This window comes from Dama dama, chromosome 12 (assembly GCF_033118175.1).
Source record: "Dama dama isolate Ldn47 chromosome 12, ASM3311817v1, whole genome shotgun sequence".
Taxonomy (NCBI): domain Eukaryota; kingdom Metazoa; phylum Chordata; class Mammalia; order Artiodactyla; family Cervidae; genus Dama; species Dama dama.
The window spans coordinates 73,383,760-73,410,354 of record NC_083692.1 but is presented as its reverse complement, the minus strand read 5'-3'; the positions used below and the strand labels follow the sequence as shown (position 1 = coordinate 73,410,354).

Sequence of the window (26,595 nt, the reverse complement as noted above, 5' to 3'; positions counted from 1 at the left end):
TCGACACGACCTGGAAGGAAAGGTGGTCGGCCTCCGAGAGATGGATGGGGCCCGGGAGCCCGCCGGGACAGCTCGGGCCCGCGTCGCACGGGAGCTGCGGGCCTCCGCGCACTGCGCGCCCACCCTTCCGCGCTCACCCGCCGGAGGGCCCCACCCTATCTGCGCTTGCAGGGTGACCTCCACGCCCGGGCGGGGTCGTAGGGCGTTCTCGGCTTCGCTCGCTCCCCGCGGCCCTAAACCGGCTCCGAGCCGGAGGCCTGCGGGGAGGCGGAGGCCGAGTCTTCCCAGAGCTAACTCCCGGACGGCCAGGCCAGGGGGCAACCCGCAGGCGGACATCGCGCTCCCGCAACCCGCAGCCTCGTAACAATGGCCCGAGGGGCTGCGGACGCGGCTGCGGTCGCGGAGGAGCAGGGGCACCCGGGCGCTGGAAGCCCCGCCCCCCGGCCGGCTCCCTGACAACGCGGGCCCGGCCGCGCCGCCCGCTCCCCGCCCCTCGGCGCCCCGCACCAGGCGGGGCCGCGGCCAGAGCGCCGCCGCCGCTGCAGGCGCAGCCGCTGCTCTGCAAAGAGGGGCCCGGGGCTGGGCCGGAGCCGGGCCGGGGCGCCCGCCCTCCCACCTTCTCCCGCCGCTATGAGCCAGGGAAGTCCGGGGGACTGGGCCCCCCTCGACCCTACCCCCGGACCCCCAGCGCCCCCCAACCCTTTCGTGCACGAGTTACATCTCTCCCGCCTCCAGAGGGTTAAGGTAAGGTGTGGGCGGGGGGCGCCCGGAGGACTCGGGAGGATAGAAAAAGGAGGCCTTTTAGAGCCTTGACGCAGATGGGGATGGAGATCCAGGAAGGAGGTGGGTGAGAGGCTAGCCGGGCGGGGAGTCCGGGGTGCGCACGTGGGGGCGGCGGGGGTGGTCAAGGAGCCCTGGAGAGGACGCGGGCTTGGGCGATAGGCAAGCTGAAGGTGTGTGAGAATGGACTAGGTGAGCCTGGAGGACTGCAGGGGACCCAGGGGTGGGGGAGATGGAGCACCCTGGAGACTGCGGATTACATCCTGCGGATGCAGATGGGTAGAAGGGAGTTGGAGGCTACGAAGAGCGGGGGTGGGCGCAGAGGCGTGCTGAGTGCTTCTCCGAGGCTCTGACTTGGAAGAGGTTGCTGGGCCAGGAACCTGCACCCCCTGCCCTTTCAGCACCCCCACTTGGCTCTACCCTCTCCTCCACGCGCACTGCAGCACCTCCTGGTGGGGGCGGGGAGGGAAGTGAAGAAGGGGGTTGGCTACAGGAAGTGGAGGGCCGCGCGGGCCTGGGGGAGCTGCGGGATGGTGTGAGAAGGGAGTGTCCAAGGTTTCCGTTGCCTTCATCTCCCCCGAGGTCGGCTCCTGGAGCTCGGTTTGTTTACCTGCACGTTCCCCAGGGCAGCCCCTGCAGTCACCCTGGCAACCCCTGCCTTGTGGAGTAAGGCCGAACTCTCTTTCTCCCCCCAGTTCCTAGAACTGGGGGCGTGCGGCTGTGCAGGGCTAGAGACTGGCCTCGATCTGAAAAGTGGACCTCTCTCTGTTTTCCGGCCTCTACCTCCCAGGCCCACGGTGAAAAGGACTATGCACCTGGTTTCTGCTGGGCGTGGGATCTATTTATGGAAGAGGGTTCGGGGGCGGGGGGGGGCGGGGGGGGGGGGGAAGGATCTGTCTCTAGCCTACTCTACACCAGACACAGTGCTGGGCCCTTTGACACTGGTTATTCTTGACTCCTCTTAACAGCCTTTTAATTTTGTAGGTGTGGTGGGGGCCAACTGAGAGACATGAAAATGAGGCCCCTGATCCTATTAATCTTTTATCCTCTTCCCCTTATTGGTATCTTCGTCCCACCTTGGGTTCCAGTCCCATCTCCTGTTCCCACACTACTCGTCTTCTGATCCACAGGGGTGGGGTGATGGCCCTCTGCTCCTGGGTCCATCCTTGTGGGGGAGGGAAGCCTCTAAGGCGCATCTCACAGCCCTGAAGTGGCCCTTCTCTCCCACCCTCTGCAGTTCTGCCTCCTGGGGGCACTTCTGGCCCCCATCCGAGTGCTTCTGGCCTTTATCGTCCTCTTTCTCCTCTGGCCCTTTGCCTGGCTGCAAGTCGCTGGTCTTACTGAGGAGCAGCTTCAGGAGCCAATTACCGGATGGAGGAAGTAAGTGAGGGATCAGCCCCCGGAGACCCAATTTCTCCTTTCCCTTCCCTGCTATCCATTCTGCTCCCTCTTTGAGAAGAGGATGAGGGAGGGTTCTGAAATTCTCCTACCCAACCTGGGTAGGTGAGATGAGTCAACCAAGCTCAGACCCTGGTACCCAGGACCTTAACTCTAAACAAGGCACGTGGATATGTCCCCGGCTAACGAGAGACTTTAGCCTCTTGGCCAGGTAATAGAGGGCAGAAGAAGGGCACCTGCTTTCCTGGGTGCCTGAGCTTGGGGATGAATGAAAGTCAGGATAGCTGCCTCCACTGATGCCCAGCTTTGCCCTGCAGGACTGTGTGCCACCATGGGGTGCTGGGCCTCAGCCGCCTGCTCTTTTTCCTGCTGGGTTTCCTCCGGATTCGAGTTCGGGGCCAGCGGGCCTCTCGCCTTCAAGCGCCCGTCCTGGTTGCCGCCCCTCACTCTACTTTCTTTGACCCCATTGTTCTGCTGCCCTGTGACCTGCCCAAGGTTGTGTCTCGAGCTGAGAACCTTTCTGTTCCCGTCATTGGAGGTGAGAGATTAAGAGGAGTGAAGGGGAGAGATGGCTACTCTGGGCAAAGAAAGACTCTGGAGAGAACTGGTCCCAGGTGGAGAAGGGGGAAGTTAGAAGCAATATCGACTGATGCTGGCAAATGAAATGCAAATTAATACTATTTGTGAAGCAGCCTATTAGATTCTGAGCTCTGTTCTTAGAAGGGAGCAGGGAGCTCTGGTATCGGTGCCCCTGGGGAAGAACCAAGTGACTCCTTGTGTTCTGTCTTTACCCCAGCCCTTCTTCGCTTCAACCAAGCCATCCTAGTGTCCAGGCATGACCCAGCCTCTCGGCGCAGAGTGGTGGAAGAGGTCCGAAGGCGGGCTACCTCCGGAGGCAAGTGGCCTCAGGTGGGTCAAAGGTCGGAGGACGTCCTCATATTTTATGTGCTCCTGAGGAGGCTTCTCTTGCCTCTTCTCCCCTTCCACCCACCTCATTCTGGTCCCTTGATCCCCACCCCCCCGTCCAGGTACTGTTCTTTCCTGAGGGTACCTGTTCCAACAAGAAGGCTCTGCTGAAATTCAAACCAGGTGAATAAAGCAGCAGTAGATGGGAGGGCTGTAGGAAAGGAGCCCCATATATGGAGAGGGACTCTGGAATAACCCAGGAAAAGTGGCGGGGTGGGGGAGGGAGGGAGATAGAGAACCTCCTAGCTGACACTGGAAAGTCTCTAGGAGTCAGAGGAAATTATAAATGAAATGGAGCACAGCCAGATTTCCTTGTGGAGCTGATCCAGACCCCTGTACTCCATGCCCTCCAGCTGCCTCCATGCACTAACCTCTGCCTTGGGGGTGGGGGTGGAAACGGGATTTAGGAGCCTTCATCGCGGGGGTGCCTGTGCAGCCTGTCCTCATCCGCTACCCCAACAGTCTGGTAAGTCGTCGTCTGGGGGAGGGAGGCCCAAGTCCACCCTGCATGCGAGTCAGTGAAAACTGCTGGTGCTGCCACGAGATATGTGTGTGGAGGTGGGGCTGGGTCGGCGCGCGGGCCTCTGCTCGGAGAGGATTAGTCAGTTCAGGGAAGAAAAGGAATGCCTTTCTCCTCTCACCTCTGCTTCTCCCACAGGACACTACCAGCTGGGCTTGGAGGGGCCCTGGAGTGTGAGTAGTGGTATTCCTGGGGGTGAGGGTGGGGAGTGGGGACCACCAGAATTCACGGCCCGTCTTCTGCCCTCCAGACAAGGTGAATCGCCCTTGTTCATCCTGGAACTGAGAGAACTCTAGAGAAGGGGCTGCCCATATCCCTTTGTTTTGTTCTGATCTCCTGAGATATCATCAGAAAGTGCCCTCAGCTATCCCTGCTAATCATTCCTGCTGTGGTTATGGTGCCTTTTGACTCACTTTGCAACCTTTTCTCTCTCAGTTATCCACAGCACCAGGCTTGCTCCTTCTCGTGGTTCCTCAAACCCCTCACCTATACTTCTTCCTCTGGCAGGGCCCTGCAGTGCTGTCTTATCCCACCTACCACCTTTCTGGCCCTTCTATCTCCCAGCTACATACTCATCCAGCTGACTACAGCTAGTAGCTGATTTTTATCAGTGGGCAGAACTTTGCCACTCCCATCCTTGGGCTGGGGGGTACCCATAGTTAGAGATTGGTGAGCATCTGAGGTCTCTTTTCTCTTAGAGTCAAAGTCCTCTGGCTCACAGCCTCTCAGCCCTGCAGCATCGTGGATGTGGAGGTATGACTCCCGGGGTGGGGTAGGAGAGCAGCCATCAGCTGAGCTGGGGATCTTCAGGGAAAGAGGGTGGGAGTGGTCACCCCTAACTTTGAAGTCCTGATGAGAAGCCTGTGTCTGTGTGTGTTTCAGTTCCTACCTGTATACCGCCCCAGCCCGGAGGAGAGCAGGGACCCCACCCTCTATGCCAACAATGTCCAGAGGGTTATGGCACAGTAAGTGTCCCACAGGGTGTTTCCTGAAAGCAGATATACAGGGCAGAGGAACCACAGGAGTGGGGAGGAGTGCTGAGTGAGGTTTCAAAGCAAAACTGTAGCAGGGGAGGCAGTCGGTCCGGGGGAAGGGCTATTGGATAGCTGATGTGTGAGCGATGGGAGAGTGAAAGGGGCCTGATCTCCTCTCCCTGGTCAGCAGGCCAGAATCAGTGATGAACTGAATGTGATGTGTGAACAGAATCAGATGTATCTTCTAACTCATTCCCCCTGCATCCCATCCCTCTTCATCCTCTAGGGCCCTGGGCATTCCAGCCACGGAGTGTGAGTTTGTAGAGAGCTTGCCCGTGATTGTGGTGGGCCGGCTGAAGGTGGCCTTGGAGCCACAGCTCTGGGAACTGGGCAAAGTGCTTCGGAAGGCTGGGTAAGTGACCTTGGAGATGAGGGTATGGGGAAGAGGAAAAGGAGAAAAGGGAAAATGGGTAGGAGGAAGAAAAGTCCTAAAAAAAAAAAAAAAGTAGGAAGATGAGAAGAATGTTTTGAAAGATAATGGAGTAAAAGGAAGGAGGAAAAAAAAGATACGTAATAACCCCAATGGCAAAGGTAAGAATGGCTTTCCAGGGACTGTGAGTCAGAGTACCTCTTAGAAAAATACCAGATGTACCTGTGCTGGGAGGATTCTTGGGGCTGGGGCCAAGGTGCTGGTGGGTGGTGTTTCCGGGAGAAAACTGAGTCAGCACTGCACCTTCGACGGCAATTCCCTTGTAGGCTGTCACCTGGCTGTGTAGACGCTGGGACAGAGCCAGGCCGGAGTCGAAGGATCAGTCAGGAAGAGTTTGCCAAGCAGCTGCAGCTCTCTGACTCCCAGACGGTGGCTGGTGCCTTTAGCTACTTCCAGCAGGTAAAGGGGCGGGGTTGCTCAAAATTTTAAAGACAGTATCCCAGGGGCTGTGTGGATGGCCAATCTGGAGTGGAGGCTGGATGCTCTAATAGCTGCTGGTAGACGGACGTCTTCTGAGGTCCTCTGGGAGATGCATTTTCTTATACATTGAGGTGTTTTAGTCATTGTGGGAAAGAATGATGGAGAAATTATGGTCAGTGAGATCCATAAATTTCTGAGGCATGCTGGAGATGACCTTGTGAGAGATCACAAGGAGATCACATGACCTTGTGAGCAGTGGGTGGGGAAGGTGACATATGGAGGAGATGACACTGGACAGGTTAGACAGTTGAGAGTTTAAGACCCAGAAGTATCTGTAATACTTGGGCAGATTTATTTTAAATGTCTCAGAGCTTCTCTGGAGGATACCTGAACTTTCTCAAGAATCTTGATGAGCCATATATTTCCTGGGACTTATCCAGGTTGTCCTGTTGAATTATATTAACCTCAGATGATACGCAGTGTTTATGAACAACCCCCAATGGTCCTAAGGAGTTCTTTGTGATCTAAGATGCAGACCATGCTTCTCAGCATCCTCTGAAGGGACAGAGAGTGACCCAGATGTGCTGATTCCTCAGACTGGGGCAGACTGTCCCTGAAAGGAGCTTCCTATCATAGCCTGTAGCTGAGCAGAGCCAAAACCCAGGTGCCCTGGTCCCCCCTAGATACAGCACAGCAGGCATCCTCAGGTTTGTTTTTTTTTTTTCTTGGTAAGAAATTTTGCCAGTGGCCCCCTTTTATTAGTTTGCTGGACCAGTTCTCCCACATAGGCCAGAGTCAGAAGAGAACCAGTTTTTCCAGCTTGGGGTCTGAAATGCCCTGATTGTATATCAGAAATGATGGTAACTGAAACATGCGTGAGGGATTCCATCATTCCCGGGAGATCCCTTCATAGGAGAGCGTTGTCACCAGGTGACTTGAAGAGGTATAATATGAGTGAACCCATGACCCGAGAGAACTGTCAGGAATCCTGGAGAGTTTGGGGCCCACTGTTCCAGGGGAAGCAGACCCAGGACAGGGGTCACCCCCATGCCTGCTGAAAAGAGCGGAGAGCCGAGATCCAGAGCAGGAGGGCAGGTACGGGGTTGGTCCCTACATTGCCTTGGTTTCTCTCCCACCCCCCAGGATGCCGATGGTTTGGTGGACTTCCGAGACGTGGCCCTTGCATTGGCAGCTCTGAGTGGGGGCAGGAGCCTGGAGGAGCTGACTCGCCTGGCCTTTGAGGTATCAGGAAGTTGTGGGGGTCGGCCCCGGAGTGCCTGTGCTCACCCCACCCACGGTGAGCTGTTCCCAGGAGCTTCTGGCTAGTAGGGGCTTGGTGTCCACCCCAGTGCCAAACTGTCTGAACCGCAGAGTCCCAGTGTCTCTGCTGGGGCCTCACTGGGAACAGGTAGAAGGAAGCAGCTATGACCATTATAATTCCAAAAAAGGAGGAGCCTGTCAGACAGACATGCAGGGCAATGTCCCAAGGAAAGAGCGTGACCTGCCTCCCTTTTCCTCCCAGCTCTTTGCCGAGGAGCCGGAGGAGCAGGCTGAGGAGCAGGCCAAGGGGCCCGGCCGCCTGCTCTACAAAGACGGCTTCAGCACCATCCTGCACCTGCTGCTCGGCTCGCCGCGCCCCGCTGCCAGGACCCTGCATGCCGAGCTGTGCCAGGCGGGGGCTCGCCAGGGCCTCTCCCTCTGTGAGTCATCCCCTGCAGGCCCCGTGCGGGCGGTCGGGGTGTCAGCAGCACAGGGCCGGTGGCCGGCTTGGGGGGATCAGGACATCCTCAGGGCGAGGCCAGAATACAGCCAGGGAGGTAGGGGACAGTACTTTGGCTTTGAGACAGTGAGGAGAGCCGGGGACCTCTTCCTCTTCTCCTCAGGTCTTTCCTTTCCCCTCCAGGTGAGTTCCAGGACTTCTCCCTCCACCACCCGCTCCACGGGAAGCTCTTCAGCACCTACCTGCGCCCCTCCCAGACACCACCCGCCTCGTCCCCAAGCAGCACCACCGCTCTGGCCAACGGGACTGTGCAAGCCCCCAAGCAGAAGGGCGACTGAGCGCCTCGACCCCCCGCCCCGCCAGCTTCCACCCGCCCACAGACTCAGGGCAGCGCCAGGGGCCACCCCTGGGCCTCAAGCCCACCTCTGTCCTGCTTGACTTTCCATTATTGTCGTTGATTTTTTTTTTTTAAGTTGGTTTTCATTTTTCGTTTGTTTGGTTTTATTTTGTAAGAAACTATTTTATATATAAATATATATCTATATCTATTTAAAAAAAATGAAGCTCAGTCACATTGATGGTATCATTAGCTGGGGAGGAAAGGAAGTAGTGTTTGCAGGCCGCCCTGGGAAGACCCTGAAGGTTCCCAAGGTCAGATCTCTTGGCCACAGCCGATTAGTCCTCACTTGGGGGTGGATGGATCATGCGGATCTGGTATCTTCCCTCCTGTTGTCACAGCCTGTAACAGGCCTCCTCCTGAACCTCTTTTCAGCCTGTTCCCTCTTGTTCTGTCCTCATTAGAGATTAAAGAATAGCTGAACGCCATTTCATATTTAATAATCATACTAAGGTTGATGCCCCCTGTGGTCGGGGCAGAGAGCTGTATCAGGACCCAGCCCTCCTACCTGCAGCTCAGACCGGCCACTCCAGTTTCTGCCATACGATGAATTGGGGACATAGAAGTCCCTTCTGTCCAGCTGCTTTTCAAGGAACAAGAATAGGCCCCTCCTATAGAAGGTGGTATGTCTAGGCACCATTTTGAAAATAAGTTAGGTTAAGGAAATAGAGATCTATCCCAGAAATCTGACAGGTTAAAAAGAAGCAATTTTCCACCTAGGGACTTCTAAGGGAGACAGATCATGGCAGGATGTCCAGAGAAGCCCTCCCCAACACCATGTCCAGGCTTCTGATGAGGGAGGAATAAAGTAATTACAGGACCCTCAGCCCCAGGTTCATCAGGATACCTCAGTAAGGTTGGAGACTGGAAAGCCATCTAGATCCATCAAATCTGAGGCTGCCTCCACCTCCTTTCTCCTTTTCAGCATCTCACCCCATCTAGCAGCAAAGAAGTGAGGGCACACAAAGAGCATTTGCCAACAACAAAAGCTTTATTTTTTTTTCTCATACAACTTCCAAAGGTGCTTCCCCCAACCTCTCACCCAGGGGACCACCTCCAACCTAGCCAGCGTGACACCCCTTTGCCCCAGGCGCAGAACAACAAAACAACATAGGGCTGAGAGCAAGGTCTGGTGTCTGTTCACAGGCTGCCAGGAAGAGAGAGTCTCCTCCGGGGGGCCCCCACCCACAGGGATTGGCAGGTGGGACAGGATGGTCTGGCTGCCCCCTACTGGCTGCGACGTCGTTTCTTCCTCCTGCTCTTGGAGAAACCATCGCGCTTTCTTTTACGAGGCTGGGAGGTGCAAATCACTCCCAGAGCCACTGGTTTCTCCCCAGGCGCCCCTGGTTCATCCCCCTGTAAAGGCCTCTTTTCAACAGGGACTGGTCCTCCAACTAGGGCTCGCTTCCCAGACTTGGCAGCAGGAGGCTGGCCGAGGCCTGTTGCCTTAGGAGCGAGGGAGTGCGATGCTCTCTGGGTCCCCTGAGGATGCCCTGAGGCAAGCAAGCCTGAAGCAGGGAGAGAACTGAGGGGAAGCCCCTTCGGTGAGAGGCTAAGTTTAGAGGCTAAGAGGTAGGCAAAGTTGGACAGCTCCTTGTCTTCCTCCCCCTCTTCCTCCTCCGCTTTGGCCCCATCTGCTGAACTGCATGCTTCAATAACAGGAGAGGCTTCTCTTGCAACTAAGGCATCCCTGGTTCCCCAGCTGGGGGAAGTGCTTCTAAGGCCCTGGTGAGGAGGTATTGATTTGGGGTTCCCATGGCCAGAAGATTCTTGATCCCCTGGTGAGGGAGCAAGGTCTTTAGGCTCAGATAAATCAGTATTCTCCCTGCCTTCTCCTTGGGGGTCATAAGAATTAAAGCTTAGGGGGCAAATATCCTCGCTGACCCCCAGCTGGAGGCCACAGGCATCCCTGATGTCTAGTAGGTTGACATACGTGGTTTCCAACAGAGGAGAAATGGAATTGCGACTGCTCCCTGCCTCTGGGCTGGCCTCAGGAAAGGAGGAAGTGTCCTGGGTCTCCAGGAAAAGGATACTGCCTTGACTTGCAGGCAGGCGAGTTTCTTTAGAAACCCCCAGTGTAGAGGCCCCAATTCTGCTTTCTAGCAAAGGGGGGCAATCTTCAGGCCACAGATCACCAGGATCCTGCAGAGTCCCAGGGCTCTGTGCCATGTCGTTTCTAGGCCTCGAGGCCGGGCTGTTGGCCGTCTGAGGTTCCGACAGGCCACAATAGTTTCTCTCTTCTAGGGCAACTGTGGCATCCGTGTCTCCACAGGGAACTGCACTGCTTCCCACATCCCCAGGTGCCAGGGCTTCTCTGGGGCCCAGGGAAATTCTGCTTCTAGAGCCCAATGCCTGGCCATCCCCCTGAGGCTCAGTTACACATTCCCCCTCATGGAGGTTCTCTACGACCTCCTCGATCTGTAAGGGCAACTCCAAGCCTGCAGCATCCATCTCACTGCTGAGCCATAGCCTCGGGCTGAGAGAAGCCCCGGCCTCGTCCCTATTCCCAGCTGCTCTAGGTGAAGGGTTCTGATCATAACTCTGAACTGTGGGGAGACCACTGTCATCTCCCCACGTGGCCTCTGAAGAGCCTTTCTGGGACAATACCGATGGCTCCATGCTCTGAGGAGCCACTCCAATACCCTCTACCTCTTGTCTTGGCTGCAGCCCCAGGGTCTGCTTTTCTAACCCCTGTCCTTGCAGAGGAGCCAGCCCTGCAAGTCCAACATCCAAACAGGGAACGAGCTCTAGCTCGGGGCCTTCCTGCCAGCGTAGGGGGAGAGTCTCAGAAGTCCTGTCAGTGCCCAGGAAGCGCCCAGGGGACCCAGCACCTCCCAGGAGGTCATCCTGTGGTGGGGATATCTGGTTTGTAACCTCCCCAGACCCTCTCCTCTCTATACTCGGGGGCCCTTGAGTCCCCTGTGGAGCTGCAAGTTCTAGCTGCAGGCCCCAGCCGCTGGGGGATGGCAAGGTGTTCCCATCCCCGCCCATCACCCTCAGGCCATGTAGGGCCTGCTCCTGACCACCAGACACTTCTCTTGCCTGCTCTCCGAGAGAAGCAGCCTTTCCAAGACAGAGGGAGCCCCCAGCCCCCCGAGGCCCAGGTGAGGGCCGAAGCCGCCCACCCCCATCTTCATCCTCATCAGAAATAGACGGACTTGAATCTGACTGGGCTGCACTGCAACTTGGAGGTGCCTCGGCATCCTCCTCCTCTTCCAAGGCCAGGAGTCGCTTCTGGACCAGCTGGAAGAAGAATGGACAAATACATATATGTGGTTGTGAGAAGGGGGAGCAGGCTGGGTGGGGGAAGATGGTATTTAGGCAGGAGGGGATACAAACAAGTGGCTTAAGTGATGGCATCAAAGCCAGGTACCACCGCTCTTTTTCTCCACCTTATTGGGTCTTATTCCTGCCATGCTTTGAGCCCTAAATTCCCCTTTTCCATGGTCCCTCGTCTGCTTGTTCTACACCCAAAGCTGGATGCTAAAGCTGTCCCTCTCCAGAAGCCACATCATCCAAGACAGTGTAAGGTTAGGCGAAGCCACGTAAGTTTTTCATTCTGATATTCTCTACCTCCCAGGTTTACCTGGGCAAGACTGAGTCCTTCTTCTTGTTCCAGCTCCTCAATTAAGGCCAAGGGATCCCTCTGTTGTTCTGGGGACAGCACATCTGCCAAAAACTGAGGGTGAATGACCGCTTCCACCTGGGGAACAGAAGTGAAAGTGATGGGAGTCATTGAGAGGAGGTAACATGAACCAAGAGGCAGTCATGCACCTCCCCACTCACCACCCTCTACCTGGGTGGTTGGAAACCACCAGCTACACACTTTCCTCAGCACCAAAGACAGACTAGTTCCCAAAGGCCTCGGGCAAAACCCTAGATCTTCCCTGGAGTTCCCACCCTAGGACCTGCTAGAAACCACACCTCTTGGGCTAGCCCACCTTGGAGACAAAGACCTCCTGAGAACACAGCTCATCGATATAGCTCAGAAGACCGGCATCTGGATATATCCCTTCCTCCTGCTGCTCTTCTTGTTCTTCCTGTCTCCCATCTGACTCCTCAGGGGCCAAGTGGCTCCCCACCAGCCCTTCCATGATGTCCGCGTACTCTTTCACCGCTTCTGGTGGGATCTCCTTGGGGGCCTCAGGGGCCGGAGGCCTCTGGCTTTTGCGCTGCCGCCGGCGGGGAGCCCGTGCTTTGGAGGCCGCCTTCTTGGGAATGTACGCTGAGGGGCGAGGCGGGAAGCAGAAATGGGAAGCAGTGCTGAGACCTCAGCTCCTGTCTCCCACCCCCTCCCACCCCCACTCCCCGCTTGTAAGGGCGGTGACCTGGGTACACTGAGATGGTTCCAGACTGGATTTGGCCGACCTGACAACAGTACCAGCCAGGGGAGAATACTTAGGAGCTGGAGGGTCTGAGAATCTGGAGGAGGACTCTCAGAACCCCTGAAATTCCAAAAAGCCCCCTGGTCCAGCCCTCATTTGTTAGGCAGATGAGGCATTATGTGCTTCAATTAGAGTCTCAGTGAGAGAGCCATTGGTTTACTCGGCCAAGATCAACATCTAGTTCGGGACAAAGGGAACTTATGCCTCTCCTGTTTGGAACATCACATGCCACCCCCTGGATGGAAGTGACTGGCTTCTGTGTGACTCTCTCTGAGCTCCTGGCCCACAGGCTCCTGTTGGCATTGGGTGGTCTTACCTGGCTGCTGGCAAACCTCAGGGGCAGGTGGTCCTGAAGGATCAAGTTTCAGAGGGGCTGCCGGAGGCAGGCTCTGGGGCCCACTCATCAGTTGTGTGTTGTTCTGAATCTGCATCTCCTCCTCAGCCTCAAACTCCATGAACCTGCAGGGGGTGCAGAAGGCCCAGGCAGTGCTGAGAAGACCATGATTCATTAAAAACCCAGGGGATCTGCTCACAGATGGCCGGATGAACAACAGTTCTGGAAAACCCTCACAAGGTCACCACATAGCCCCTCTCCCTGAAGTTGTCACTTAGAAAGCTTATTAAGAAACTAATCTTAATAAAAAGAAAAGAATCTAGAGTTTGTAAGCTTTACAGGACAGAATCATGGCTTTTTCATACCCTATCCCACTCAACATCGAGGGTATACAGATTAATAACGGCTTGTTGCGTTCAGTCAGGCCTGTGCCACACTTGGCAAGATCCCCTCCTCACCGCCTCAGCTGCTCACGCCTACCACCAAAAAGAATGGCTGCATTCCTGAAGCAGAGCCTGAGTTGCAATTCAAGGAAGTTCCCACTAGGAGGCAGTGCTGCGACCCAGCAGGCCTGAGGCTGGGACTGGGGTCCCAGAAGGGTCAATCTAGGAAGTTGAGTCTAGAAGATTCCAGGGAGAAAATGATAGCCAAGCTTGGAGGATAGGGTTCATTTTCCTGAGTTACTTTTTTAACCAAGGAGATTATCATGGAGGAATGGGGGATATGAGCCAGAAGACCACCCTGGACATCCAGTACCTTCCCCGGACAAACCTCCTTCAGAAAAAGCCCTTCCCTGAGGCAATGGGCTAAATGATTCCTGTGCCACTGTTTCCACCGGAGTGGTGACCCCAAGGTGCTACCTGGTCAGTGAGGCGGAAAGAACCTGCCTAGTAGGCCGTAAACCTCTTCATCACTAGGTTCCCTTCAGCATGGGATTTTTACACCAATTGGGATCCAATCCCATCCTAAGAGCTTCAATATCAAAGCCCCTACGTAACTCAAGATCTGGAGAAGGGTAAGCTTCCAAGAGGAGACAGAATGGAAAAGTCCCAAGAGTCAAGATGGTGGGAGAAGCAGCGAGGATTCAGGAGACCCTCTGCTAGTCTACACCCCTCCTCCAGCATCCCTTACAGTAACCACCCACAGCCCAGACCCAAGCCTCTCTTACCTGCCCTCAGCCACGCAGAACCACCACCCCCACCCCCACCCCCAGAGAGGATGAGGGTTGCTGGGACTCACTTTTCTGCCATCTCATAAAAGATCATCCGGTCGAAGTTGCTAGTACGTTCCCACTCCTGCACAGCCCTTGGCAGTGCCTCCTCCAGGGTCATCGTGGGCTTCAGCCGGGCCAGGGAACGAAGCACTGGGCTAAAACCCCCATTGGGTCAGTCACAGTCTGCAAGTGTACTCGCCACCCACCTGCCCTGAACCCCACCCTCTGCCCCTCATCAGAGCAGGCATCTCCAGGTCCCTGTCACATCCCACTGCAGATTAGACTCCAGACCCCCAACCTCCAGCCAGCCGTTTACCACACTGGTCTTTCTTCCCACTGAAATTTACAGTCCTCACAGAAAATCAGACAGTTCTTCTCCCCCTCTTCTAAAATCAACTACCTTGAATTCTCACAGTACTATCTTCAACCAAACACAAGGAAGAAAGCACTCAGGTTATTCATTGTAAAGTAAGTGGAACCCTGCCCAAAGGCTCTTACATTAAAAAAAAAAAGGCACTCACTAACTCAAATGAATCTAATTAAAGGCTGTGGGGTGTTTTTACTTGTTGCTTTTTAAGTGTTTTTTTTGCCTCCAGGATACCCCTCACAATCAAGTATCAATACTCTTTGAGCTCTTTGCGATTTATTTTTGCTTTTCTGACTTCCTGTGAATCCTCAATCATTATTTTGCCTAGAATCACCTGGGGAAGCTTGTTATAAACATGGATCCCAGCACCCCCAGAATCACCGGACTGAGCATTTTATCAGCCTCCCAGGTGACTGTAGCAGAGGGTCTGGTCCAGAGACCCTGCCCAGAGCCCCTGAACATAGGGAACAGAAATAGGCCAGGAGTTAGAAATTCAGATTCCCAGGCTCTAAGACACCCAGAGCTGTCTGGAAAAAACGGAGAGTGATCTACACCAAGGACTTTGGGATATCCTTTTGAATAATTCACTCCAGAGTCAGGAAGGAAAGGGAGATTCCCTTAGGGGTTCAGCCACTGGAGGAACATGATGTTCTTTTTTTTTTTTCAAATCCAGTAAGAGATGTATGTGTTAAGTCATTTCAGTCACGTCCAACTCTTTGCAACCCCACAGACTGTAGCCTACCATGCTCCTCTGTCCATGGGATTCTCCAGGAAATAATACTGCGGTGGATTGCCGTTCCCTTCTCCAGAGGATCTTCCCAGATAGAACCCTCGTCTCTTAGATCTCCTGCATTAGCAGGCGGGTTCTTTACCACTAGTGCCACTTGAGAAGCCCAAAGGTTAAGTGCGAGAGGCGGCATATTGTTATATGATGGTTTACACAAAATGTTGAGAGTGCAGTGCAGTTGAGGAAGGCAGAGTTCTTAGTGGGAAGAAGAGAAAATTCCCCAGATAGTTAATGACTTTGCTTTATAAACATTAACAGCCCGTGACCCTGGGCTCCCAGGCCAAGCATCCACTCCGCACATTCTGGCCTTTTGTGAGTTCTTTTTCTCTTCTAGATTGCCTTTTTATAATAACAATAACAACAACAATAGCAGCTGCCATTTGATGAGGCATTCTCTGTGCTAGGCACTCTGCTAAGCATTTCACACACAGGAACTCGTTTGATCTCAGCAACTCTGTGAGGTAAGTGACCATCCCCTTTCTAGATGAGAAAGCTGAGAGCAAAGAAACTAATGCCAGGACCCAGGATAACACACCTAGTAAGTGGTGGGGCCCAGCCCTTGACCAATCAGTGAGCTCTAGACCAAGTATTAGTCTCTCAGTCGTGTGTGACTTTTTGACCCCACGGGCTGCAGCCTGCCAGGCTCCTCTGTCCATGGAATTCTCCAGGCAAGAATACTGGAGTGGGTTGCCATTTCCTCCTGCAGGGGATCTTCCCGACCCAGGGATCGAACCCAGGTCTCCTGCTTTGGAGGTGGATTCTTTACCATCTGAGCCCCCAAGGGAGCCCAGGGGAGCTCTGCCACTTCCCTATTTCAACTTGACTTCTCCTAATAAAACAGGGAATGTGGAATTCCGGGGTCATCCCGTGGCTAGGACTTGGCACTTTCATTGCTGTGGGCCCTGGTTCGATCCCTGGATGGGGATCTGAGATTCCCACAAGCTGCTAGGCATGGCCCCAAACCCTGAAGCAAAATAAAACAGGACAGTAGATAGGGTGGCCCATGAGCTCCTTGGCCTGGCACCACACCATCCTCCCCTCCCAGCGCTCCTCATCCGAGTCGGTTTGGACAGTTCAACTCCATGTCAAAAGATAATTAAGGGCTTCCCTGGTAGCTCAGAGGTAAAGGATCTGCCTGCCAATGCAGGAGACACGGCTCAATCCCTGATCTGGGAAGATCCCACATGCCTCGAGTCAACTAAGCCCTGATGGCCACAACTATTGAGCTCTGCTCAAGAGCCCGGGAGCCGCAAATAATGAGGCCGGCCCGCTCTAGAGCCCATGCTCTGCAACAAGAGCCACAGCAGTGAGAGGCCTGAGCACCACAACTGAATAGTGGCCTCCACTCACCCCAGCTAGAGAATAGCTCTCGCAGCAACGAGGACCCAGCACGGGCCAAAATAAATAATAATTAAAAAAAAAAATAGGTAGTGAAATAGCACAAGAGGGCCCTGGCACTCCTTATCAGAGACCTGGGTTCTGACCACCGCTCTGAGCATTAGCCTTCTCATCCATAAATGAGGATGACCAGAAAAATGCCTGCCTGAACATGTAGGACTGTGAAGATCAGTTGAAAGAAGGCACCTGAGGCTTATTATCCTCCGGCACATGGGTAAAGAGGTTTGTTGCATTGTTATTTTAACTCTCATAGCATCTTCACCATCCTCACGACCTGCCCTCAAGTATCCCTAAATAGCCTAACCGCTTTGTCCATCCCCAAACCCTCTCATTTAAAAGTCTCTAGGATAATGAATCTTCGATCTCCCCACTTACATAAGAAAGCAGGAAAGGGCCTCTGCATCAGGACTCTGGGATAAGTGCCTTCGTGCCAAGGCTTTGTAGCGCTGCCAGCGCCGGAAGTTCTCATAAACACCCTTGGAGGCACAGGAGAGGTCACCCAGTGAGGGCTTGGGTCGGGTGGCCGTAGGACCTCCTTCCCCGGTTGTCCCTTGTGGCCCTGGCCAAGCCTTTTCTGGGGATACGATGGGGGCCAGTTGGGCAGCTGGTGGTGGAGCCTGAGCAGGAAGGCATGGGACACCCTCCTGGTTCAGCCCCACAGCCTCAGTGGGCAGAAGGGTCTTCACATTAGAGGCTGTCAAGATCCCGGCAGCAGGACTCTCAGGACCCCCGCAGGGAGCGGCAGAGGCAATCCAACTGAGGGCGGTCTGAGTTAGGATAAAGTTCTGAGTCTGAGAGGGCTCAGCTGACCCCGCTTCTGTCTTGACTTTGACAATGACTTTGCCAGCTCCGGCTCCACTGGGGCCAGGGCCCCCATCCCCGGTCACCAGCAACGGGCTGGGGAAAGCAGAGAGCACCAGAGGGCTGCCTGGAGAGAATGCTGAAGGCATGGGGGCCTGCGAGGGCGGCTCCCACGGTGGTGGGTCTGGTGGGCCAGGAGCAGGTTGGGGGAAGGGAAGTGCAGTGAAAGGAGACAGGGCGGTGCCAGGATTCACGGTCATGTCCGATCCTGGCAGCGGAGATGCTGTAGAGACAAAAAGAGGGGCTAGAGTAGCAGAAAAAGAGACCAAGAGCTAGGTCAGCTGAGTTCTTCTCTAGTCCCTGAAGAAGCAGAGCACTGATTCTCAGCAAGTGAGTGAATGGGAACGTGTATATTTGCAAATGTCCCCCAAGTGTTTCTGATGTCCCTTACTTCCTGTTGAGAATGACTGCACTAGGGAAGCTGCAGTGACCTTGGACCCACGAGCTCATAACTCCATAACACATGCCACCCAGCATACAAGCACATTCCAAACACGGTCAAGCCACCTGGACCCTGCTCCCAGCTTCTCTCTGGTCCCTGCCACCACTCACAGAAGCACTCTTCCCAGGAGGGGATGTGTGGGTTAGAGCTTCTGTTCCCAGAAATTTTGTTTCTAAACAGCAGGGAATGACTAGAGATAAGAGCCAGGAAATGGGTAAAGGGAGGGCCATGTGGGGAGGGAGGTTTCCAGAGCTTTAAGTAGATGCTGGACATACTAAAATGTTATCTGTGATCCTTCTGCTTGAAACTCCTAATGTCAGAAATTTAGGGTCCACTTTTGAAAGGCACTGACCGTGAAGTCTGAGACACAGTTCAGGGGCTATGTGGACTCTAGTCCTTAAAGAGACCAAGGATAAATATATTAAAACGTGTACTTAATCAGGACGTGTGTCTCCTAGGACTTTCAATAATAATAGATCGTCTGTCTAATTTCAGGTTGCTCTCCTCCCCCTCTTAGATAGATTATTCTGCTGGCAAATTAACAACGTTCAGCTTCTGCTGCTTCCTGACCATTGAAGGAGACATGGAAGATGAGCAGACTCTTCACCTCAGGCATAGAGCAGAGGACCGGGGATACTCCCTGAAGCACGGAACACAGTGAAGTGGGTCTGAGGCCTGAGTTCCACAAAAGGCAGAAAGTCAGAGCGTCTCAGGGAAGCCCCAGTCCTCATCCCTGCTGGAGTGACCCACCTCCCCTGACCCTGGGAAAGCAAGGAAGACTGCTCCCCACACTAAAAGAGAAGCCCTCGCTGGGGCTGGAAGGAGCCAGGAGGCTCTGAGCAGAGGCACTGACTGCACCTCCTCATCTAGCTTCCGGGCGGATAGTTCTCGACGGACTTGGCAACAGATGGCCCCACTGAACAGTTTTTCAGACAAGGCTTCCAGTCCCTACACCCAGTAAGATTGAGAGCGGCCCCAGATCAGCTCTCTCGGGCAAAATTCTAGAGCAGCCTCCAATTGCCTAAAGAAGACACCAGAACTTGGGCCTTCCCCTGGAAACCCCCTGTGTCCCTCGGACCGCACACATCCCTGCCCCTGCCACACAAACACGTGTTGAAGGTATCCCTCTTCCAGAGAAGCAAGTTGCTAACTACCATCCCTTCTCTCTACTCAGCTCTTTCCTCAGAGGTGCTCTGATCTGCCACCCAGGAGGCCCCCTTCCTTTCCCCAGCCCCTAATATTAACAGCACCATCTCCTCCCCCAGTGTGACGCCTCTCGTGGTGTCTGGTGTTCTCACATCCCTCTAGGTCAGCCCTGAGAGCTCCTCGCCAGGTAAAGTGTCAAGTTTTGAATCTCCAAGGAGGGAGCTGGTGGCAGGGGACCCTCGCCTACTGGCAGACTCACCTCCATCTGAAGACATCGTCTCAGGTTTGGGCACTAACTGTGGCTGTCTGGAAGCCTCCAGAATGAGACAGGCAGGTCCAGGACCCAGAGGGTAACCTCCAGTAGAAACACAGGGATCCAAGGAAGGGAGGGTAAAGATCAAATCAAAACAGAACTAGAATCTAGAACTCAAGGTATTCTACAGTAGGGGGAGGGGTGGGGGAAATGGGGTGAGGTTAGGGAGATATTCCACAAAGAACTCTGGTATGTAGGCAGTAACCAGGAATTCCCTCCAAACCAGAGTATGGCGACACAATTGTGTATCTCTTCAGGACAACTTGCAAATTATTTCTCAGATTCCCAACCACATAGTTTTACATCTTGGTTCCCTATACACGTCTTCACCAATATATCTAGTTTTGTGTGCCTTTCAATTCCACCCAGTTTTGTACCTGACTTCCTATTAACAGCAGACTGTGGCAAACTCTTGACAATTCAATGTTTGCTGTATTTTCTAAACCAAAATCAGAGCACATAGTCTGTATATTTAAGGGTCAAGGGAACAGAATGTTTCAAATTAGGGTTGTCTCACAATATCAAGGGTGCTGATTTGCTGTATGCATAACATTTCCTTAGAAAGCTGTTTTGCAGTTCCAAAATAGACTATTACCATCACCTCTGCAGTCCACAGAAGGCTCAGCCTTACCCTGGGCTGAAAAGCTTCCCATTTAATCAAAAACTGCCACTCAGAGTAAAATTCCAAGACCCAAAAGTCTTTTTTGTTTGTTTGTTAAATTATTTTTGTGGTTTTAAATTTTGTTAAATAATTTTAATTTTTAAAATGGGTAGTACATCAGGACCGTTCAAAAGTCAAACTATTTAAAATGGACTACACAGCAAGTCCCCCTCCATTCCCTCTGGAACCAAGTTGAACTCTTTATGCCAGAGGAAACCAGATTTATTCTGAATCCTCGCTGAGATACATGATACAACTACAAGCAAACACAAACTATACTTTAAAAAAAAAAACCAAAAAACAACTTTTAGGTTTTTCTGGTTACAAAGCTAACGTATCTTGCAATGTTTTCGCCATTATAAATCATACCGCAATGATAACCTCGGTTAATGATATTCGGGTTCCAATTTTCATTTCTTTAAACCAGAATCTTTTGTACGTTCTTTAAAAAATTCGCCATACCTCTAAGAGGCGCATTTATTACGTTATTATTAGCTACTCACCACTACAGAAAGTTGAATTTGTGGTAGAGACCTGAGTTTGAATCTTGGGTCGACCACTAAAATATGCTTCACCGGTTTCGTAAAATAACTTCACGCTCTTTTCGCTGTGCAGAATATGGAATACCCATCGTGCATGTTTACCGCCAATGTTTGAAACAGGGCGAGAGAACCGGATGTACAATAGGGGAAGGAAGAAAATCTTCTTTCCTTCCTAAGGTAAAAGGGGCTCTGGATCCCGGAGCCCTTATTTCTGCAGGTACTAGAAACTCATTGCCTCTGAAATGGATGTGCATCGTGAGCTAAAAACAGGATACTATTCAGTTATGTTTAATCTATATCCATCCCTACCCCCCTCTCCTTAGCAGTACCAGGCACACAGTGGGTATACTGCACGTGTCTCACAACTCCTGCAAGATTGCAACTGGGTTGCAATTGGTGAAGTTCTGCGCTAGTGCGCCTCCTTCTGTCCGGCTGGAGAAAAGTCTAAATACACTGGACTACATTTCCCGGCGTGCTTTCAGAGCGAGACTTCCGGCTGTACAGGAAGGAAATTGACCAACACGTGAGGCCTTCAGTTAGAGGCAGCTGCGGACAGAATTGGAACGTAGTGCTTTAGTGTGGTCATGTTTCTCCAGTATTACCTCAACGAGCAAGGAGAGCGGGTCTACACGCTGAAGGTGAGACGGGTAAACGGGCTGAATGTGAGCTTAGCGATGCATGTCCTTGGAAGGAGCGGTCGTGAGGAGCCCGTCAGTTGCCTAGCTGCTTGGGCGGGAGGGGGGCGGGACTAGAAACTCCAGAAGCCGCGTGGTATTAATGGAAGCAGAAATGCGTGGCTTCTAGATCTTACCTCGCATCTACTGTTTTCATGTTTACTGTTTTTGCGCGGCCCCCTGATGTTGAAGCTGAAACTCCAATACTTTGGTCACCTGATGCGAAGAGCAGACTTATTTGAAAATACCCTGATGCTGGGGAAGATTGAGGGCAGGAGGAGAAAGGGAAGACAGAGGATGAGATGGTTAGATGGCATCACCGACTCAATGGACATGGGTTTGGTACCAGTTGGTGATTGGGTAGACATGGGTTTGGTAGCAGTTGGTGATGGACAAGGAGGCCTGGCCTGCTGCGGTTCATGGGGTCGCAAAGAGTCGACACGACTGAGCGACTGAACTGAACTGAACTCCCCATCCCAGCTCCATCTCCCTTTTGAGGCTAGGAATTGGGTTTCCCCACCATTCCAATGCTGAGATTATGTTCTCTTTCCTCCTCGAGCAGAAGCTTGATCCTATGGGACAACAGACGTGCTCGGCCCACCCTGCTCGATTCTCCCCAGACGACAAATACTCTCGACACCGAATCACCATTAAGAAACGCTTCAAGGTGCTCATGACCCAGCAGCCGCGCCCCGTCCTCTGAGGATGTCTTAACATTTCATGTGTCTTCTGCTGCCTGCCAGCCCCCAAGAGACTATCTGCAGCCAGGCTCTTCAGTCTGTGAGACTGGAAGCTTGCTCCGACTCTTGCTTCTCGAATCCGGTCTCATCTTTGCTTTTGATCATGCTTGTTTTGAGGCAGTCATGGTAGCATCCCCGTCCCAGGGGAGATATTTCAATCTTTTCGTACAGTGAATCACTGCCAGTTTATTAAAATGATTTCAAAGAGCTGTTATTTTGTATGTTGTGGGAAAAATGGAGTGGTTTAAAAACAAAAACAAGGGAGACGAGAGGGAAGAGTACCCCAGGGGTACAACAAGACTACTTGGAAGAGAAACTTAGGTGACTGCCGCAGCAGTCGTGCTGTGCTGTGAGTTCAGGGCAGGGTGCTGGGGAAGGGGAAGAAGGCTTGAGAAAGACTTGTGCAACCGTCAGCATTCACTAAGAAATACCTGTGTTTCAGTTAAGTAATTTTTTGTCCCTTGAAATGCCATTTCACTCAAAATGGAAGAGTTGCTTGAAAAATAATAGCAGCTATGTGGGAGGAGGAAGATGTTGAATTGGAAGCCAGAAAACCAGTATTCACCCCCCTATTTATAACTTTGAGAAAGTCAACCTGTTTAGTTCCGTTTTTCTCATCATTTCTAAGTACTCTTCCACCTCTAAAATTGATAGAGTTCAGTGATAGATCTTAATTCATCCAACCATTGTGAATAGGAATGCCTTTATGCATTTTGACTGCCTCTCTGGAAATATCTTGGAGGATTTTTTTTTTTAATCCTGGAAGATTTCTTAGGCCTTGAGCTTCTGTCATGGGGCAACCATAAATTTGTAATCCAATTACTTCACACCATGGGGATGATGAGGCAAAATATATACAGGCATTCAAGATATGATTGCTTCTTCCTCTCCTTATCAAGTCAATTAGGTACTTCCTGAACTTCTTATTTGTGGCCTTTGACACTGAACCGAATGTTTGCCTAGTGCCACTGTAACATACATCAGCCCAAATTTGATTTATCAAGACTGGCCCTGGAAAGGAGTAAATATGTTTCTCACTGATGCTGATGTCTGACTGTCCTAGCAGAAAAATTGAGAATAGTTGACTCTTCAGAGAAAAGAAAAAAACCTGAAGACTTGGGTCATACATAGTTAATAATAAGACATGATTTCCAGTTCTATTACTTATGAGAATGGTGAAATGGTATAGTTACTTTCTGTCAAGCAGTTTTTCGTTTCTTAGCCTCTTCACTTAAGGCTCTTAGCATTAAAGAGATTGTAAAAAGTTGTTCTATCCTATTAGAGGTTAATGTTTGAAGAAATGCTAGAAATTCTGCAAATGACTAGGGAAAAGGTTCTGCTAAGGAAGTGTTTAAAGAACCAACTTCAGGGAAATTCTTGGCGGTCGAGTGGTTAGGACTGCCAGCTTCTGCTGCCCCTGGGGTGGGAGATCCTGCAAGCTGCTGCATGGTGTGGCTAAAAAAACAAACAAATCCTATGTTTTTTTAAAGAAAATTGCAGACTGTGATTCTGTCTTTATAAGCTACCCCCGCCCCCCAGAAAACGATTAGCATTTTCCATGCTACCTACTGTGTAGACTAAGGAAAATTCAAATTGGTGTGTATATACCGAAGATTTTTTCCTAAAGAGATCTCCTAGGTATCTGAGATGTTCTCAGAAATGGGAAACTCTTTAGTCTAAAGTGAATGAAAATACACTGTGATATGAAACAAAATTCAATGTAGAAATCTAGGAATTTTTTTTATTTTAATAAGGGGAATGTCTCTAAGACTGAACAGCAGGCCTGCCTGAGAAGAAAACTGATCAGGGAGCTAAATTTCTTGCTTCTGCGAGAAAACAGCCTGAATCAGTATCACAGACTCTATAAAAAATCAAGCTTTGAGGAGATTTACATTTTAAAATAGGAATTTAGTTTACATTTTGTTACCTGTATCTTTTACACCAGACTGTGGACTTTGTGTCATGTGATAAAAGGAGATTTCTTGGCTCAGGTCTTCAGTACTGTTCTCATCTATTATTAAGGATGATGTTAAGCATTTCTACTTGTGCTGAGCAAGGACCAGGCAAAGTCAGGCCCCAGGTTGTTGAATTTAAATAACTTTTGATAAACAAGGCCCTACATATAGTACAAGGAACTATATTCAGTATCCTGTGATAAATCATAACGGAAAAAATTTTTAAAAATATGTATATGACTGAGTCACTGCTGTATAGCAAAGATCGCACATTGTAAATCAACAATTTGTCAATAAATAAAGTTAGGAAAAATTAAAGTTAAGAAAAGTGTCTTGATCAGAGCTCTAGGAAATAACTTGCAAACAAAATATTGATGAATCAAATTTATTGAAGACCTCTATTCATGCATTAAATATGCTAGGGAAAATATTATGGTGGCAGAAGTAGAGAAAACACTGGAGTCAAGAGAAAGTATCTCAATGTCATCTTCATGTCTAAAAGATGGTTTTTTTTAATGGAGCTTTCAGTCTGAGGTGAAACACAAAATTGTATGTATGTAAGGTGTACGATACGAATATTTGATAGGTGTATACCTGTAAAAACCATTTTGTTCCCCAAAGACAGGAAATAGAAAATGTAGCACAAAGTATGTATAAATTTGAGCATACAATGATTTGGGATGTACCACTAATAAAAACTCCAATGAGGGTCATATCCAATATATACCATATATTTTGGAGGTATATGGTGGTGTGAGGTTTGTGATTTTTAAAGAAATTATGAATGGTATTTTCAGGATGCTCTTATTCAGTAGCGATGGTTTTTGCGGTTCTGAGAGTATGGAGTACCCACTGTTCCCTGAAATCCTTCCACCTCTAGAGTTAGTGCAAGACAGCAGGACCTAGAAGGAAAAGCATTTGTTTTCCCAAAGGAACGCAGCTGAGGCCCCCACACCCAACTACAATTCCCGTCGTGCTCCGGGCTTCCCATACTGGGGGCCCACCCCCTGCTGCGACCCGAGCGAGCGCATGCGCGCAGCCCTCTCGGCCACCTCGCGGGCTGCAGAGACTGGGCGGGGCTCTCAGGCGCTCGTGGGGACGGTGCCGCCCTCCGACCGCTCCCCTAGGCTTCTCTTCGGACCGTTAACCTCGAATGAGGAACGAGCCGGGAGGAAAGGGCGGGGCTGCGGCGGCGCGGGCCCAGCCCGCGGGGCCGGGGGCCGGGGGTGGCGAGGTCACGTAACTGCATCTCTGGCGTCTGGCCAGGGAGGGGGCGCCCTCCCCGGCAGCTCCAGCCCTCCTCGCGCGCCGTGGCTCGGAAACAGTTACCGGCTCATAAACAACAGCTGCGCGCGCACCCTCATCAGCTGGCGCCGAGATCCCGCACCTGCGACCTCTTCCTACTCACATCCTCGCTGCTCTCTCCAGCTCAGCCAGGGCCAGCCTGAGGCCACCTCCTCTTCAGTTAGAACCCGAAGGAAGAACAGCGAGGGCTGACCTTGCGCCGGGGCTCTGGTAGGGGAGAGAGCTTCTTCGGCAAAGGGGTGGCTCGTCCTGTCACGCGCAAGAGAAACCGAGTGAGCCAGTCGGGGGCTCGATGGACTGACTCGCAGCGACCTGCCTCGACCCTGAGCTGCAGTCCGCGGAGTCTCGGTCAGCTAGCCGCCTCCTCCCGGATCCTAGGGACCTTTCTGCCAGAGGAGCGGGCGGGCCACCCCCGCAGGCCTCTTGAAGGCAGAAATCCGCTCTGCCCCTGCAGCCTCTTCTGCTCACCCTTCTCTCCTCATTCTCTTCGGGCCGGAGTGTGCGATTATTTTTCCCGTTATGCGTGCGCACCTCTGCCACCAGACCCAAGTGGATTATCGGCCTCAGAAACATCGGGTGGCTCTACACACACCTCCTCCCAGCCAGACCTGTGGGGTATTCACCTGATACACAACAGGTGCCTGGGTATACACCGTTTCGCAATCTGATCCATGCTGTAAATTCGTCTGATAAGGGTGGGCTTGTGCGCACTTTGCTCAACTAACCGTGGGACATTTACAGATTAAAAAAAGGACTAACTACCTCGGCGGAAACCTTAGGGTCGAGGCGAGAAAGGCTTCGTCACCTGCTTTTCCGACCATGGCCCTGAGCCCACATCCCTGGACCAGAGGAGATAACTAGGTATCTCTTCATTCTGAAGGAACGAAGTTACACGAGATTGGCATCGTTTTGTCTTTTTTTTTTTTTTTTTTTTTTTAATATTTTTCAACTGTTGGTAGTGCACTTTTTAGGACAGCTTGAATTCTTGAGTAGAAGGATTCTTATATGTAGTGGCTTTTCGTGTGTAAATCAAGGTAACTGAAGGTTTTTCGTGTTTTTAGTTATCTTTTCTATTTTTGCAATCAGAAGTAGCTTGCAAAGGAGGAAGGGTTTTGCAGGGTTTTTCTTTTTTCCTTGTCCTTATAAAGGAAGAGAAAAATAAAAATGCATCCTCCAGAAACCACCAGCAAGATGGCCTCAGTTCGGTTCATGGTGACACCAACAAAGATCGATGACATTCCAGGTTTGTCAGACACCAGTCCGGACCTCAGCTCTCGATCCAGTTCCCGAGTAAGATTTAGCTCCCGGGAAAGTGTGCCCGAAACCAGCCGTAGTGAGCCTATGAGTGAGATGTCTGGGGCCACCACTTCCCTGGGAACGGTTGCACTGGATCCAGCCAGTGACCGGACATCTAACCCCCAGGACGTTACTGAGGGTGAGTAGAAACATAGATAAACAAAATACTTCCATTACTGACCTGTTTGTCCAGGGAGAATATATACCGAGAGATCACGTTTCCGTTATAGAATCATCATTAGGAACCAAGGAACCTGTTTTTGAGATGTTTAGGAACCCTTTAGGATAATGGTTTGCATAGAGAATCTCTGCAGTAGTAACTTGATGTGTTTGAAGGTATATGGCAAGAAGGAAAGTGGTTGTGTTTTGACTTCCTCGTTTTTGTCTCAGACTTGAAATGGGTCTTTTGGTTAAGGATGAGTATCAAAGAATTTAATCATTTTTTAGGAAGGAGAATCCTAAATGGTAAAATTTAGCGGAGAATTGGCTTTGGGGGTCTAACTATGACAGT

At 51.8% G+C, this 26,595-nt stretch overlaps 4 protein-coding genes across 4 annotated transcripts in view; 3 read left to right on the top strand and 1 right to left on the bottom strand.

The window, feature by feature from the left end:
- Positions 1–525: 525 nt before the first annotated feature.
- On the top strand, positions 526–7,798 carry LPCAT4 (lysophosphatidylcholine acyltransferase 4). Its single transcript, XM_061157657.1, has 14 exons — positions 526–744; positions 2,018–2,160; positions 2,496–2,716; positions 2,975–3,087; positions 3,207–3,267; positions 3,552–3,610; positions 3,803–3,837; positions 4,363–4,417; positions 4,547–4,629; positions 4,925–5,050; positions 5,395–5,527; positions 6,692–6,790; positions 7,071–7,248; positions 7,452–7,798. Exons 1-14 carry the CDS (start codon positions 631–633, stop codon positions 7,604–7,606), a joined length of 1,575 nt encoding a protein of 524 aa, XP_061013640.1. The 5' UTR covers positions 526–630; the 3' UTR covers positions 7,607–7,798.
- Positions 7,799–8,892: 1,094 nt separating this feature from the next.
- On the bottom strand, positions 8,893–18,901 carry NUTM1 (NUT midline carcinoma family member 1). The gene is made up of 7 exons (XM_061158418.1): positions 18,858–18,901; positions 16,525–17,233; positions 13,624–13,752; positions 12,367–12,509; positions 11,607–11,890; positions 11,252–11,368; positions 8,893–10,908 (listed from the first exon to the last, which is right to left on the bottom strand). The coding sequence occupies exons 1-7, from the start codon at positions 18,871–18,873 to the stop codon at positions 8,893–8,895; spliced, it is 3,414 nt and encodes a 1,137-aa protein (XP_061014401.1). The 5' UTR covers positions 18,874–18,901.
- A 1,714-nt stretch (positions 18,902–20,615) lies between these two features.
- On the top strand, positions 20,616–21,735 carry NOP10 (NOP10 ribonucleoprotein). Its single transcript, XM_061157655.1, has 2 exons — positions 20,616–20,752; positions 21,351–21,735. The coding sequence occupies exons 1-2, from the start codon at positions 20,699–20,701 to the stop codon at positions 21,489–21,491; spliced, it is 195 nt and encodes a 64-aa protein (XP_061013638.1). The 5' UTR covers positions 20,616–20,698; the 3' UTR covers positions 21,492–21,735.
- Positions 21,736–25,290: 3,555 nt separating this feature from the next.
- SLC12A6 (solute carrier family 12 member 6) overlaps positions 25,291–26,595 on the top strand; it is an 86,757-nt gene continuing 85,452 nt past the window's right edge. Inside the window, exon 1 of the mRNA XM_061157652.1 lies at positions 25,291–26,223. Within this exon, the coding sequence (XP_061013635.1) occupies positions 25,953–26,223 (271 nt within the window). The 5' untranslated portion in view covers positions 25,291–25,952. The remainder of the gene's footprint in view (positions 26,224–26,595) is intronic.

Coding starts and splice junctions, on each gene's coding strand:
- LPCAT4 (XM_061157657.1), top strand. CDS start 631: ATGAGCCAGGGAAGTCCGGGGGACTGGGCCCCCCTCGACCCTACCCCC. Junction 3,268..3,551: donor TCTGCTGAAATTCAAACCAG/GTGAATAAAGCA, acceptor AACGGGATTTAG/GAGCCTTCATCGCGGGGGTG. Junction 5,051..5,394: donor AAAGTGCTTCGGAAGGCTGG/GTAAGTGACCTT, acceptor ATTCCCTTGTAG/GCTGTCACCTGGCTGTGTAG.
- NUTM1 (XM_061158418.1), bottom strand. Junction 12,510..13,623: donor TTTTATGAGATGGCAGAAAA/GTGAGTCCCAGC, acceptor CACCCCCTGCAG/GTTCATGGAGTTTGAGGCTG. Junction 11,369..11,606: donor AGGAGGTCTTTGTCTCCAAG/GTGGGCTAGCCC, acceptor TCTGTTCCCCAG/GTGGAAGCGGTCATTCACCC.
- NOP10 (XM_061157655.1), top strand. CDS start 20,699: ATGTTTCTCCAGTATTACCTCAACGAGCAAGGAGAGCGGGTCTACACG. Junction 20,753..21,350: donor AGCGGGTCTACACGCTGAAG/GTGAGACGGGTA, acceptor CTCCTCGAGCAG/AAGCTTGATCCTATGGGACA.